General features: G+C 42.3%; 1 protein-coding gene across 1 annotated transcript in view; it reads right to left on the bottom strand.

The window, feature by feature from the left end:
- The window catches only part of WWTR1 (WW domain containing transcription regulator 1), a 98,738-nt gene extending 86,104 nt beyond the window's left edge, over positions 1-12,634 (bottom strand). Inside the window, exon 1 of the mRNA XM_088472064.1 lies at positions 11,844-12,634. Coding sequence (XP_088328190.1) covers positions 11,844-12,253 — 410 coding nt within the window. The 5' untranslated portion in view covers positions 12,254-12,634. The remainder of the gene's footprint in view (positions 1-11,843) is intronic.
- Positions 12,635-15,318: the final 2,684 nt, after the last annotated feature.

Here is a 15,318-nt window from a genome sequence, read left to right on the forward strand (position 1 = left end):
ATATGCATACTTTGTCATGTCCACTGTCCAATACTGTGGAGTAAAGTGGCACCTTACAAATAAATGATTGTGCAAGCCACCAACCTAGGATGGAGCAGTAGAAATAGTCTACATGTGAACTTTATTGATGCAAAGATCTTTGATTATTGTCCCTATTTGTCTATGTCATTCCTTTGTAGACACAGCATCTGCTATATGGTAAGCAGCTCTGTTGCATTCCACTGATCTCCACTTCAAACACAAGACTACAAATTGGAGAAGACTCAGCAACTGTGCTCTACAGTTGTCTCTCAACCTCAAATGTGCGTTTTGATGTAATTTTAGAAAGATCACTCTGGGGTGCATCATTCCTCCCTGTAATTCAGTTCTGGTGACTTTGGACCATGCAAAAAAAATATTAAATGCAAAAGGATCATGAGCACCTTAAAAGCCAGCACATAATGTATGAACACAATAGCCTTCATATAATTCTTCAATGACTGTTCAAAATGTAACTGCAAGATCACCTGATGGATATGACTTTTTCATCTACCTCTCTACAATGGTATCTACACTAATATCACTGCACGAGTCACGGAAGCAATTACAAAACTCTGGTTTAATGACAGTGGATGGTTACACTGTGTATTTACAGTCATACCGCTTGATCCCTCACCATTTTATATGTCTCCTAAAATATAACCCTTTTTTAAAACTACTTAAAAAATTGCATTGAAATACAAAGTGGTGGAGGATGAATAATGTTCAACTCTGCATACAGTTAAAATATTGATTTAGAAGGCAACGAAAAGGAGCAAAAGAACCAAGGAGTATATTTACTAAAGTGAGAGTTTTTAGAATTGGAGATGTTGCCCAGAGCAACCAATCAGATTCTAGCTATTATCTTAGAAGGTGCTAGTTGAATGTTACGTAGAATCTGATTGGTTGCTATGGGCAACATCTCTACTTCTAAAAACGCTCACTTTAGTATATATAAGTGAGACAGCTGGAACCTCACACATGTAATAAATTAATTAATATATGACCACATATATGACAATCAGTTTATTTCCATGGATCAATCACATAAATGTGTAAATTGCTTGTTATGGCTATTGATACCATTCATTGAAAGAAAAACATTCCTGCCTATAGTAGTTATTAATCTACTAGTTGACAAGCTCAGACGTACGTTTTTTGCCCCCCAAGGCCCTGTACAATCCCCACACACCACGTTACAGCGCTACATTACAATGTACAATTAGTATAAGGTAAATAAGTATAAATCAGTTATTATTAGTTATATATTATTCCAACACCGTGACAATAATGAATGACCTATTTATATCATACACTGTGCGTCCATAGTAGGATTATCTGGAAATAATACCTCCATACAAACCATTTTAATACCTACATGGTTTAGAAAGTTACTTTTAAATCTTTAAATAAAGTAACAAACTGTTAAAGATGTTTAACCTGAACTTCCCATCAGTGTACATGTGTTGCTGCCAGTCTCTGATACAAATATTGCCGGTGGGCTTCCAGTGAGAAGGTGGAAGAAGAAAAACAGGATCACTGGTCAACCAAAAATGGAAGCTCCTGTATGTCTGAGCTCTAATTATTGATAGGCCAGAGACTGAGCTGTCACATGATACAGGAGTAGGTAGATCCCCCATTCAATCCACAAGTGACTTTGCCACTAGCCAAATGTCATCTCCATTCAATGCTACAATAACACCAGCACCCCCCACCCCTTCCCAACTACAGACATACAACAAAACACACACAGCTATGCTCTGATCTTTAGCTATTATAAAGTCTGGAAAACTGCTGCTTAAATGTAGAGGGAGTAAGATAAAATGTATTACTTACTATTAATATCAATATTTTAAGATAAAATATAACCCACAATCGGTGTAAAATAATATAACACATAAAAAATCTAACCAAGGAGTTTATAAAGAATGCTTATGCAGGGTACAAACTTAAGCGACGGCAATCGTGCCGATGTCCAGTGACACCCTGGACCGCATGATTGCTGGTACACACTACAGCGATGTACTGAAGGATGGAACGATCACTCGTTCCACCCTTCATTAATATGCATGGCGCCGCATGCTATATCAACCGGTTGGCCTTGCAATGCGGCTGACTAGACGATATTGCAGGCGACCACGGGAGTGCACAATCGGGCATACACACTGCCCGATTTGTCATTCTGATTTGGCCAAATCGCCCAAATCGGAACGACATCGCTCCAGTGTGTACCCAGCTTTAGAGCATGCAAATAAATATTGTTAGTGCATAGTTCCATACCCTTGGTCCCAAGCATCTTGGTTATGGGAGACTCAACCTGTATATGCATCAAAAGATTAGTAAATACAGATATATTAAAATGTACTTTGTCTCAGCCTCAAGAATCCAAGCTGAAATACATCCAGCTGTGTGTCTATATAATCACGGCTGTCTGGAAAGCTCCACAGAGTGTATAATATTGTCAATGGGGGAGGTGTACTAAGCCTTGTAGAGATATAAAGTGGAGAGAGATAAAGTTTCACACAATCAGTGCCTGTCATTTTACAGGTTGTGTTTGAAAAATTACACTTAGGAGCTGACTGGTTGGTACTTTATCTCTCTCCACTTTATCTCTCCCCAAGGCTTAGTACATTTAGCCCAATGTCTCTTACCTCCTGGCTGCTGGCGGTAAATATGCAGATTATTTCACCAGGGAAAGCTGGATGGCCGGCAGCACCAGCGTCATTCACAAACTCCCAAAACTCCTTAACGAATTTCTCAGCTTTTTGAGGTAAACATCAGCTTCTGGGGCCCCTGCCTCCTCTGAGGTTGAAACAGACGTTGGGCAGATGCCGTATGTGACTTGTATAACTATTTTGGAATAAAGTGGTATTATTTCTCTTCTAAATAGTGAGTGTGGGCTCTTCATATTTTCCTGTCCAGGAAAGGGTGAGTGTTTATATTTTGTATATGGATCCCTGCACCATAAATACAAACAACATGTTTGGATTGAGTGCTGCTAGCTTACCCTTTTGCATGATCACAGTTGTACTGAACCTGTAAATCTGGGTGCGTAAATAGTATATGAAACAAAGCATTCTGATTTAGAAATATCCATTGCAGAAAAAGAGAACCATTAGGTCCCAACTGTCATTCATTAAAGATGTCTAAAATGTTGCATGTTTGAACTATGGAATTAAAAGCAACATTTGAACTAAGGAAATGAACAATGCTCTAAACCAGGGATGGGAAACCTCAGGCCTGTGGGCCGTATTAGGCCCACGGAATCATTTGGTCTGACCCTCTGAGATTTTTTCTGCTAGCCTCATCTGGCTAGCAGGGTGCCTAGAATTGTACCCTGCAGCCAGAATCCATGCAGCTGTGCTGCCTGGAGCATCCCTAGGACGCTTCAGATGGTCACACCGCTGCCCTTACAGCTCCCCGGAGCATCCGGGCATTGCCTGTAAATCACCCCCACGGAGGGAGTGTGGCCTGCACCGGGCCTGCAAATAATGTTATATATATCAAAATGGCCCTCGGCAGAAAAAACGTTCCCTGCCCCTGCTCTGAACATATGTCTATATTATTTTCAGAGTTAATTTCTACACCTGCTCTGCAGAGTACAAATGTGTGGGATGAGAAGTCAATTACTGCTTATCTCTCTACAAGTGATAAATGAATTATCTGCTCACACTGGGTTGCCCCTGTATCACCTTTTCTTTCTACCACCCAGATGCAGTGCTTGCGCAAATATTGTTTATAGCTTAAATTACTAAACGATTACGAAAATGTTTTATTGAATAAAATCCATATATTGACTAAAGATAGATATTACAATCTTATCACACTTAAGATATGTATTTTTAAACTGACATTGTTCTCAAAGGGCAAAAAGCCCTGTTGTTCTTCTCAATACATAAAAGGGGGTTATGGTCTCACATAGCATTGCTTTCAACGAAAGCTTCCCTTTGCATGTGAAAACCGATGTTTTTAAATATCGCGCAGATGCTTGTACCACTGTGGGACCTGTTCATTTGAGCTCATTTTAGGATGGTGGTAACAGAAAAAAGGACTAAAACAAATGCTTGATTAAATAGAAAAGTTTCCTGATGGATAACTTTTCAAATATGCTAAACTATTTTTAATCTTATTTTTTTTTTTTTTGTTGAACATTTTTTTTTCCTTCCAAAATTAAACTAAAAGCCCAGATCAAGTAGGCTTACGCAATTGCAGGAAGATAACTCCTATCATACCGTGCTAGTATTGCCATGCCAACTGAATATCGCTTAGTAGTGCTGGCAATCATCCTTTTATTAAACTGCTACAGTAATGGGCTACAATACGTTTTCCTTTGCACAAATGTCCTCAAGTGACTGCCAGACTGGAACTTCCAAATGCAAGGAGGCAATTCAGTGGTGGCAATGGTTACAATGTGCCATTGGAACAGTAGCACTTTTAGACCACTAACATTGACAGTTTCCCTCACACCCCATAAAGGTAGGAAAATTTGCGATATTGGGGTATTACAGAGAATTGAATATGGGCCACAACATGATGCTAAATTAGATTATAACCTCAAGGATTTAAAAAATATAAAGCTGGTAGATTTTAGAAGTAATAAAGTACTTTTGATCACAGATGTGGAATAAAGGAATAAACAAAGTCAGTGCTTATCAGTGGAAATACCAATGCCTCTTTGGTGAAGATTTTAGGTTAAATGTAAGGCATAAAATAGTGAGAAATTGGTGAAAAAACTGTGTTCCCATAGTACTGCAGATGTTCTGGAAGTAGAGGGTCAAAATAATAATCTTATAAACCTATTCTTGGTTTTCTAATATGAAATATAAATCTGTGAAATGACAGTATTATATCTGGAAAAGAAATCCACTTGTACACTAATATAGAACATGTACAAACTGAATTCTGATGGTCAGTAAGCAAAAGGAAGATGTTGATGTGAGAGGTTTGATTGAGAAGTGATCCAACCATCAGAATTGCAAGGAATACCGGTAAGTAATTTCACACAAGTCTCAACCAGTAGGGATTATTAAAGTGCACCTGACACTTACACATCGGAAGCAGCCATTTTGCAGAATCGATGTTTGCATCAATCAAGTGCCTCATGACTCAAACGTGCAGATTAGAGGTTCATAGCGGAGGGATTTGACCACCTTGAACATGGTCTGCCAAAAGAAGATAGACAGGTGCTCCTGCAGGGAGTTAACATTGTGCATATTATTTTATTCACTTGACACAAACCAAAATATGTTTTATGTTTTGGGTGAATTAATTATAGATTCAGATTGGGGAATTCAATTCCCATCGATGTGTGGCAGCGATGTTTGGCTACGGATAAACCCTATAATTATAGTAGCCCAATATCACTTACTTTCCTACACACCTCAATGGCGTATAAGAGAAACCTGACAATGTTAGTAGCATATCGGCCATCCCCACGCCACTCTGCGGACACTGCCAAAAGCTGAATTCCCCAGGCTGGTTTTTTTTAGAACTTTTTCCAATAACTACACTGGGGAAATTTGTTACAATGTTTCTACCCTCACTGTAGCTCAGATTGAGACTTCAGAGATATCCAGTACAACAAAAGTAAGCTGCAGTGATGTTAGCTGGAACACTTGGATTTCACTGTCTCCTATGAAATACTTGTCAGATTATTCATTAAGCCTTGTTTCTGCTGGACAGGGTACTATGGCATGGAAACTCTCTTTGAAGTCAATGTGATTTTCCATTCACTACATCTCTGACTGGCGCCTCCAGAGCTTAAAGAGACAGTAACTTAATCAATCAAAATAACTCATGTGACTGGCTTAGGCAACCTGTGGATGGATGTCACCCTGTGTTTGAATTACACCTCACAGAGTTGTTTGGCAGCTAAAGATCGGCCATCTGAGGCAGCATGGCAGTAGATTTTGTGTAACAGCAGATTAGCTACCTTGATAAATGGTGAAACCATTGACCACAATACAGCTCAGTATTTTCAACATCCGAGAGATATTTATTTACAGTTCCATAGCAACATGCCAGCACTTTTTTGCCTTCTGATATATATTACGTCTGCACCGGTATCCATTGACAGAGTACATTTTAAATAGTATTCTGTATCACTTGCTAATCAAAATTTGCCCCTGTTCATTCCTGGAAAATCCTTTCCACTGTCTTCTACGCAATGTTTTATGCTGATTTTACTGTAGACAGAACGAATATTGAATGGTTCCAAATTGAAACATAAAACTGCTTTGCTCGCTAATGCACCAGTGAAACGAGCCACAACAATAATCCCTCTTTTAAAATCGCTGCATCTCATCTTGCAATCATGTGACCATAATTACAGGTATTCTGCACAGTATTTTAATACAAGATCCTATTTATCACCACACAAGATGTGCAAGTCCATACCTGGGGGTAAATTTACTAAGTGAGAGTTTTTAGAAGTGAGTTTTAAAAGTGATGTTGACCATAGCAACCAATCAGATTCTACTTAACATTTAACTAGCACCTTCTAGAAGATAATGGCTAGAATCTGATTGGTTGCTATGGGCAACATTACTTTTAAAACTCACTTCTAAAAACTCTCACTTTTGTAAATTTACCCCCTGGTGTCTGAATGTTAGTATAATGTGAGTGCATGCATATACTACAAGTCTGCCTGTATGCTTCTATGTGATTGGAAAAAAAAGTAAAGAGATCATTACCTATATGGTCAACAGAAAAAGTGTCATAGTAGCTAAAGGGAGCCACCATAAAGAATATGAAGCTCTTAATGTGGCCAAAAACTTAGATTTACAACTATATTTCCTTGTTTGCTATAGCATAAAACTATTTTATATGAACATACTGTATATATCCTTCTACAGAACATTGTGGAGAGCACAGGTCTACGGTTATTGATTCCAGATGAGTAGAGACTAGAGGACGCTGTTGATAGTCTGGACGTACTGTACTTTTTTTTGTGTAAATGGTGAGGTAGAAAGGAATGCATGAAAAGTCAGAGGTGAAAGAAGCCATCACAAATCTACCACACTGTGAAGTGTTTGCTGTGGTTAAGCACTAGAGAGCACAGTCCTAGTACAGCATCTGCCAGCTATGGTCAGCCTCACCTCCCCAGAAGTTCACTTTCTCAGCTGTTTTATGTAAACATTGCAGACAGTAAAAAGGAAACCAGAGATCACCTTTACATACAGTTATGCAGTGTGGTTACTGGATAAGCAGGCTTATAACCACTGCAGCCCTTACAGTCTACTGTATGTTGGTATTATTTATTTATACAATGCCAGAAATTTCATATTCATCAACGAGGAGTAAACATAGTTTAGCAATCACGCACAGACCCAACACCTGAGGGCTCACAACGTAAAACAAGGGAACGCAGCCTGTAGTTCTACAGTTGTTATTTATTTATTATCAGTTATTTATATAGCGCACACATATTCTGCAGCGCTTTACAGAGAATAGTTGTCCATTCACATCCGCCCCTGCCCCAGTGGAGTTTACAATCTATATTCCCTGTCACATGCGTACACACTAGAGTTAATTTGTGTTGGGAGCCAATTAACCTACCAGCATGTTATTGGAGATGTACAACATGCCCAGGTGCTAACAAGATATTGTTCAGATACAACATGTCACAGGTTTAATCAAATCTGCTAACTTTATTTCAGCACCAAACAGAGATAGCCTTTTAAGCGAGCAATGTATATTGATTATCCAGAGTTAGCGGGATCTGGTGTTTGACACTACAGATTAGTGGACGCTCATGATATTCAAAAGCAAGAGATCCCATTGCTGGATATAACGCTAGACACCACATATTGGAGGAAATGAACATGCATGACTCTCAGTGGATTTAAGCAATGACGTTTTATTGGACATATTTAGACATAGGTCTAGACGTGGATCCATGGGAATTGCTTATATAATTTCCCCTTCTAGTTATCTGCTGGTGGAGTTTACATCAAGTTCTTAGCACATTACATGGATTACATTAGCACATTAAGGATTATCTTTACTAAACAGTGATAACCTCTCGTTTTCTGTGGAAAAAGATGTTATCATTGTTTTAAAGAAATTTACTAAACAGACCACCGGTAGGAAATCATGGACCTTTCATTATCGGAGATTACCGCATCATCGGGGATCACTTTGTGCGAACAATTTACAACATACAGTTTTTGAAGCACATTTAGGGGCATATGTATCAAAGCTTGATGTGAGATAAAATTGTGAGATATATATCACCAACCAATCAGCTTCTAACTTACATTTTGCAGGCTGTGTTTAAGAAATGATAGTTTGGAGCTGATTGGTTGGTGATATATATTTCACAATTTTATCTCACATCAAGCTTTGATACATATGCCCCTTAGCGTCATCTCTAGTTGGCATTATGCTTATTTAAACTGCAGGGCAATGTACAATGTGCACTTGTGAGCTTCTGCAGTACGGCGAGATCTGGGAAACGTGTACTGGGCATGCACCGTCTTATCAGCTCGCACATGCCCAGTATGGAGAGGCGGGAAATAATTGCTCTCCATCTTGTGCATGCTACTTGTAAATGATGACTGCAACAAAGCTTACTGCCATAGCATTACATTTCCAGTGGGGTCTGTTAAAAGGTGAGTCTATAACCATGGATTTCCGCAATAAGAGCAACTATTCAGTAGCAGCTATGCAAAGTGCCCAGATAAATGCCTGAGACATACATCAAGAATAGCCATTGTTGTCAACAGAATACGTATGGTATGCATTACATTGGCTGCAGTACCATCATTTACAATGGTTTATTTACAAAGTCTCACAATAATTAACAATGCTAAACAATCAAAAATATATATATACACACTTCACTAACTTGGTATTAGACACAGGAAATGCAATGCCTAGGGGCCCATTTATCATAGTATATTTGAGGTATAATCCCCGAAACGGGTTTACCTCAAATATTAAATATCCCCCGTATGTATGAAGGAGGGACCGCGGCAGGTATCTCCGAAACCTGCTGTGATCCCTCCATTGCCACAGGCAGCCGCCTCCCCCATAGGTTTCTATGGGGGATGTGATGCTGCCAAATTTACCAATATCCGGAATGCGATGCATTCCTGATATTGGCCCCTGCAGCTAACGCCATCTAAAGATGATGCTAGCTGCTGTAGCCTATGGACTTCACAGCACATAATTAGCCGGCCGGAACCCTCCCCAGCTATGGCGGCTGTGCATGTGCAACAGCCCCTGCACTGGCCGGCAGCTCTCCGGAGACACCACAGGGAGGGGCTCCTTTCATGTCCCGGATGATAAATCCGGCCGGTACAATCGCATTTTGCAACGCGATCATGGGCGTTACTGGCATGCTCTGATCATGTTGCAAAAGCGATGATTGTTAAATGGGGGCCCTAGTAGTCGTACTGTTTTGACAGAACTATGAGTTAGCCAGAGGGGCCTACTCTATATATTACTGAGAGCCAGGGACGGTTCTAGGGGTGTTCGATAAGTGCGGTCGCACAGGGGTGCCACCCGAAGTGGCCCGCGGGTGGTCAAATCGGGCAGCTGGGGACCCCCACCGCCGCAGCTGTGCCGGACCCCCGGAGTGAGAATGGATGCCGCGCGCATGCGTGCGGCAACCATTCACTGACGGGTGAGGGCTTGGGGAAGCCCAGCCAGTGACGGAGTGCTGGGCTTTACCCCCAGCCTGACGTTATTTAGAGGTGTGCCATACGGGCACGCCTCCAAATAACATCACGTAGGGGCGTGATCTATGGTAATTAGGCCATGCCCCCAAATTCGGTCGCACGCAGGTTCGCCGTGCGCGATGTAAGGGCGCCTTTTCAAGGGCCGGCACAGGGTACTCCGACCCCCGGAGCCGGCCCTGCTGATAGCCCCACTGTGGCCTTATCTCCTCTTATCCTGATGATAAAAAAGAAGTTATTACTGGGCACTGGAGTGATACTGGCTTAGCGTGATAAGGGTTAACTTACCACTTTGCCATACAAGACATTTTATATGTGCTTAGGCGTGAGTGGCGATAAGAGAACAGGTATCCACTAAGCTTAATGAATAGGCTTCCCCATGCAAACGCCAGAAGTAACCCCCTTCATATATTGGTCAATGCGATAACAAGTCCCATGTGTGGGGAAAACAATAGGGTCCTTCACATATTGATAATTATGCCCCACAGACACCTGGCAAAATAATCCAAAGCTGTACTGATTACAAACAACATAGGTGGTTACGGGATTTCTGCTTGCACCCTCCTGAGGTGCGAGCTGAAATCCGACTTAAGTGCCAGCCACAATGCTGTTTTATGGCTTTTACGGTTTAGCCGTGGTGCTATCTGCCTCGCGGTCGGCAATTTAGTTGGAGAATGCCGGTTAAACACCCAGCTTAAAACGCAGTAAACGGCATTCACCGACTTCAGTGGTTCTAGTTGGATATAACAGCGTAGTTAATTGAATAGCTCGGGAACTCCTTCCTGGGGCTATTCAGTATCGCGTTGAACTGAATCACCCCAATAGAGAGCTAATAATTTGTAAATTCTTAAGATTTACTGTTATCTAGAATATGTGTGTTATGGAAAGGAAAGAGTTAATTGACTGTTATAAAAAAAACTCCATTGTAGCAGTTACTGAACTGTTTAGTGCTGCTCTGCAAAATGCACTGTTCATAATCCAGCCAAGTATAACAATGCAAAGATTAGATTTATAAAGATGACTAATGACATACATCTAAAGGCCCCCATACATCAGCAATCTGAAAACCACAACTGAACAATTTGAAGATTTATTGCCCAATCTTAGGATTTCCCAATCGAGCAATCTGCGCCCATACACTGCAGATCTTTTTCAGTGATTTGCAGATCGATTGCAGCAAACACAGATCTTGCAATCTTGAAAGGCCCATCATTTTGCTAGAAACGGTCTGCAAATCTGCTGATCATGTCCATACACTAGCAATCTACAGCCCAATCGATCTGTGAAATCCAACATGTTGGACAATCTGATTAAACAATTCCAATCACTTTTTGGTTGCAATCTGCGATCTGTGAAGCCCATACATTGCAGATTTTTATACACTATCGATTTCAAATTGCACGATTGCTGCAATCCATCTCTGATGTATGGGGGCCTTAAGGGCCAATTCCCCGTTTTGCCGATCTGTTCCGCTGATGATCAGCGATTTGTCGAGGAATCGGCAAAACACTACATGTGAACAATCCGTGACACGCCGATTCCAATCATTTTCGGGTTGACATCGGTGAATCGCGTTTGTCCAATATGTTGGATTTTCCCAATCCCCCGACCCAGGCATCGGCAGAACGAGTAATTGCCCCAGAGCTGCCTGAAGTATGGGCCCCATAACACTTTGCTGTGTATTGAATTACAGTTGTGTATAGCAGCAAACAAGTTAAAACAACAGCAGCACACAGACACCTCCAGTCTATTAGGGCTGTGGATTGCATAATCCTCTGACAGCAAAGGAAATAGCAACATTCCTTTACTGGAGGCTTTGGCTGTAAAGGGGTTAATACAATCAGTTTTCAGATTCTCAGCTCTACATGGATTTAAATGGATATCACCAGTGTGGGGGCACTGTGGCATATGTAAATTGATGTTTCTGTGTGGCAAAATATGAACAGGGGGCACTACAGTATGTTTAACATATTTGTGGTGCTGGGAGTATTTACACATTACACTTTAGCATCTCCAGCATATCATATTGGCAATTGTATTGGTAAGTGCCCCCACAGGTTAGTTGCCCTGGGGCCCCACAAACCTTAATCCGACACGTACACTAGTGTCATTAGAAGAATGCGTGCCCAGAGAAATACCACTTACTTCAGGAAATATCTCTGTCCCGTGTGGGTGTATGCCATCTCCCAGCCGGGTGGCAGGGGCAACTCATCTGTCACATCATAGGACTGCTGGCGGAGGTGAGCGTGCTGCTGACTTGGGCTCGGAACGGTCCCGGTCCCAGCACCCAGCTGTAAGGAAGCAGGAGACGAATGGGATCGGACGTGCTGTATCCCCAGCCTGGGAGGGTGACTTCCAGAGTCCGTGCTAGATTGCCTGGAGTGGGAGCCCGAGTCTGGCTCTTTGAAAAAGGACTCTGGAAGGATTTTCTTCCTCCAAGAATTAGGTTTTGGGTTCATCACAGAGTTAAAGAGATTCTCTAAGTCCGTGTCCAGGTCCTGGGTGACATGGATCACTTGCTGTCCTGGTGGTGGGAGACCTGGATTCTGGTTCATCTTGGCAGAACCAATAACAACAACTCTGCAAAGTTCGTAAACTTTTGCTTTAGCACCCAACAATGACACCCCAGATAGAAAGGAGTGGCCTAACTCTCGTAGATTAATAAGAATAGATCGGGACACTTACTTTTCTTCCAGACACAGTCTAATAAACTTTTAGAATGTTGGGAGACTGAAAGCTCCAAGAAAGTGCAAGAGCATTGTGACGTCACGACTGGATAGTTCCTGTCAGCTCTCTGACCTGAATCAGCCTCCGGGAGAGATACTAAGGGACGTCCAGTCCCCGCTCTGGTGCCTGGCCGGCTCACAGGTCCCGGGTTCCTCACTGACTTCCCTAACAAAGTGAGAAAATGTCAGCTCACAGGACGGGGAGAGGCACTTTCCCTGGCTATGAATAATGCATGAGCTGCAATCCTTTGCCCTGCCCTGCCCTTCTGTACCTCCTCCTCCAGACCGGGACTTTACCTTACAGGGCCACAGCCCCAGGCTCTCACTCCCACGTACAGTTCGGGTTACAAGTGTGGGGGAAAACGTGCAGGAGTCTGCCTGGCCTGGAGATCACTTTCCCAGCACGCAATATACATATACACTACATCTCATGATCTCACTACACTCCTTTTACTTGGAACTAATAAACAGTCACGCGATTGTGTATTTACGAAACGTGTCCTTTTAGTTGCATTGCATAGGAATAATTATTTGAATGCAAGCTCTCAGGGCAAGGAAATAAAACTGTTCCTGCTTATTTGTTATTAAAATATTTTATTTGTTTCCTTTTCACAGAGTTTTAAACCTGTATATGGTATAAAACATGCCATTGCCATAGCATTATATAGATCAACTTGGAAGAGGGTAAAATCCAGATCCTACTGGATCTATGCTAAATATATTGAAAAAGCTGGATCCATAATAGAGCTAGTTAAAAAAAAAAAGAAAAAAAAGCCGGGTCCATTGTAAGCCTATTGATAAAGCTGGATCCTCAATAAATTCACACACGCACTCAGAAAAGCTGGATGTACGCTATATCCATTGTAAGTCTACTGAGAACTTTGGGTCCATTGTAGGTCTATTGAAAAATCCGGATCCGCACTATTGGCCTGATTCAGAGATGTACGCAATGCCGATTTTTGTATAGATCGAGCGACTGTTTGCAATTGCGCATGCACAGTGATTGTTTTGCGATTGCACTCGCACAGAGGTTCCATTACCTAACCATTTGGGGGAGGTAAAGGGGAGAGGGTGGTGGCTAGGCAAACCCAGGCCTGCCTGACCGTTAAAACGCTGTTTCATGGGCGTGCATAAATTAGACATTGCGATTGCCAATGCAGCATGAGAACTCTCTGCGTGTCGGGAGAGCGGCAGTGTTTGCAGCTGGTCAGACTTGCTGCATATACAGCATGGCTGCCCGAAGTGCGTCGATGTTACCGATGTTTCCGCTGTTGTACGTCGTTGGACGGATATGAGAAGGCAACAGTGGGTGACCCTATGCTCAGCTGTGCTTTGGAAGACATTAGCATATTTTAGCAACTGCGATCCGTGAGAGAATGCAGTTGAGTTTGCATTAACGTCCATCCCTGAATCAGGCCCTAAATTCACACACGCACACCCAGAAAATCCGGATTCACATTAAATTCACACAGACACCCAGAAAAGCTGGATCTACACTAATTTTACCCTCCCTGGAAAGCCGGATCCATTGTAAATCTTTTGATAAAGCTGGATCCATACTAAGGGCCTGATTCACTACCGATCACAACTTCGATTGCAATAGCGATTACACCCGCAGTTCAACTGCAATAGTATGCTAATCCATTGCTATCACTATGCCATTGCAGCACAACATAAGGACGCCCACTTTACCTTACACACATCCATAATGTTTACCAAGACTGCAAAACCATTGGTACAAACAAGTACCATCGCAGCCTCACACACACGTACCATCGCAGCCTCACACACACTTGTACAAGCTCTGACCTTACTCAGGAATTGCTAATCTCATCATACGCTATGAGTGTTCAGGCTGCGTAGGGAATCGCAGTGGATAATTTATGCATGCCCATGCAATGGCGTTCAAACGCATTGGCACACCTGCACTTCTCTGACCACCCCCCCCGTCACTACCTACAAACAGCACTTCCTGTCAATCACTCGGCGTAGTCTCTGTGATCGCAGTCCCGATCGCAGTGGGTGGTTCGCACAATGCATATGCATGCGCAGTACGCAACAATCGGTCGATTGCGTGTGTAATCGCAGTTGGGATCGGTAGTGAATCAGGCCCTAAAGTCATACACATGCACACTCGGAAAAGCCACATACACACTAAATTCACAGGCACACCAGGAAAATCTGGATCCACGCTAATTTTACACTCCCAGTACAAACACTGTACAAACACACTACTGCTCAATAAACCATACTGCTGGTTAAGTAATGGGCTGTTTGGTGACATTGGATCCGGTGGTGTGTGTACTATTACTCTGCTTATACTAACGCTGAATAGTACACACATATTCAACACATTTGCCTCAGAATCACACAGAGATACGCAGAGATGCATATATTCACTAGAGCGCAAACGCATTTTGCTAAACTTCACTACAGTGGCCATAAACAGATCTGCATGTGACATAGAATCAGGCCTTTTGTTCTTAGCCTTCTGCTTTTTCTTTATACCTCCCTCATTTGGTGAACTAATATGATCCTTCAGCCTCCACTACCACCTCAGTGCAGATGATACCAAACATACCTCTCCTTCCCTGACCTCTCTCCCCTTTTCTCATGTGTGTCCAACTGCCTTTCTGCCATCTCCATTTTGATATCCAAATGCTACATAAAGCTCATCATCCCCCTTCCTCCCAGTGTCACTACTCCCCTCTAGTCTCACATCACACTATCCTTAGTCCCCAATGCCCACTGCCTTAGTGTTATCCTTTACTCTGCTCTCAGCTTCACTCCACAAGTCCAGTCCCTTGCACTGCACCAGGGACAGTGGCAGGTGGGGAGTATGACTGGGGCGCTACACCTGTCAAATCTTAACGCAGGTGTCCTAAGGCGAGCTC

This window comes from Taudactylus pleione, unplaced genomic scaffold (genome assembly GCF_031769625.1).
Source record: "Taudactylus pleione unplaced genomic scaffold, aTauple2 ptg000120l, whole genome shotgun sequence".
In the NCBI taxonomy this organism is placed as follows: Eukaryota; Metazoa; Chordata; class Amphibia; order Anura; family Myobatrachidae; genus Taudactylus; species Taudactylus pleione.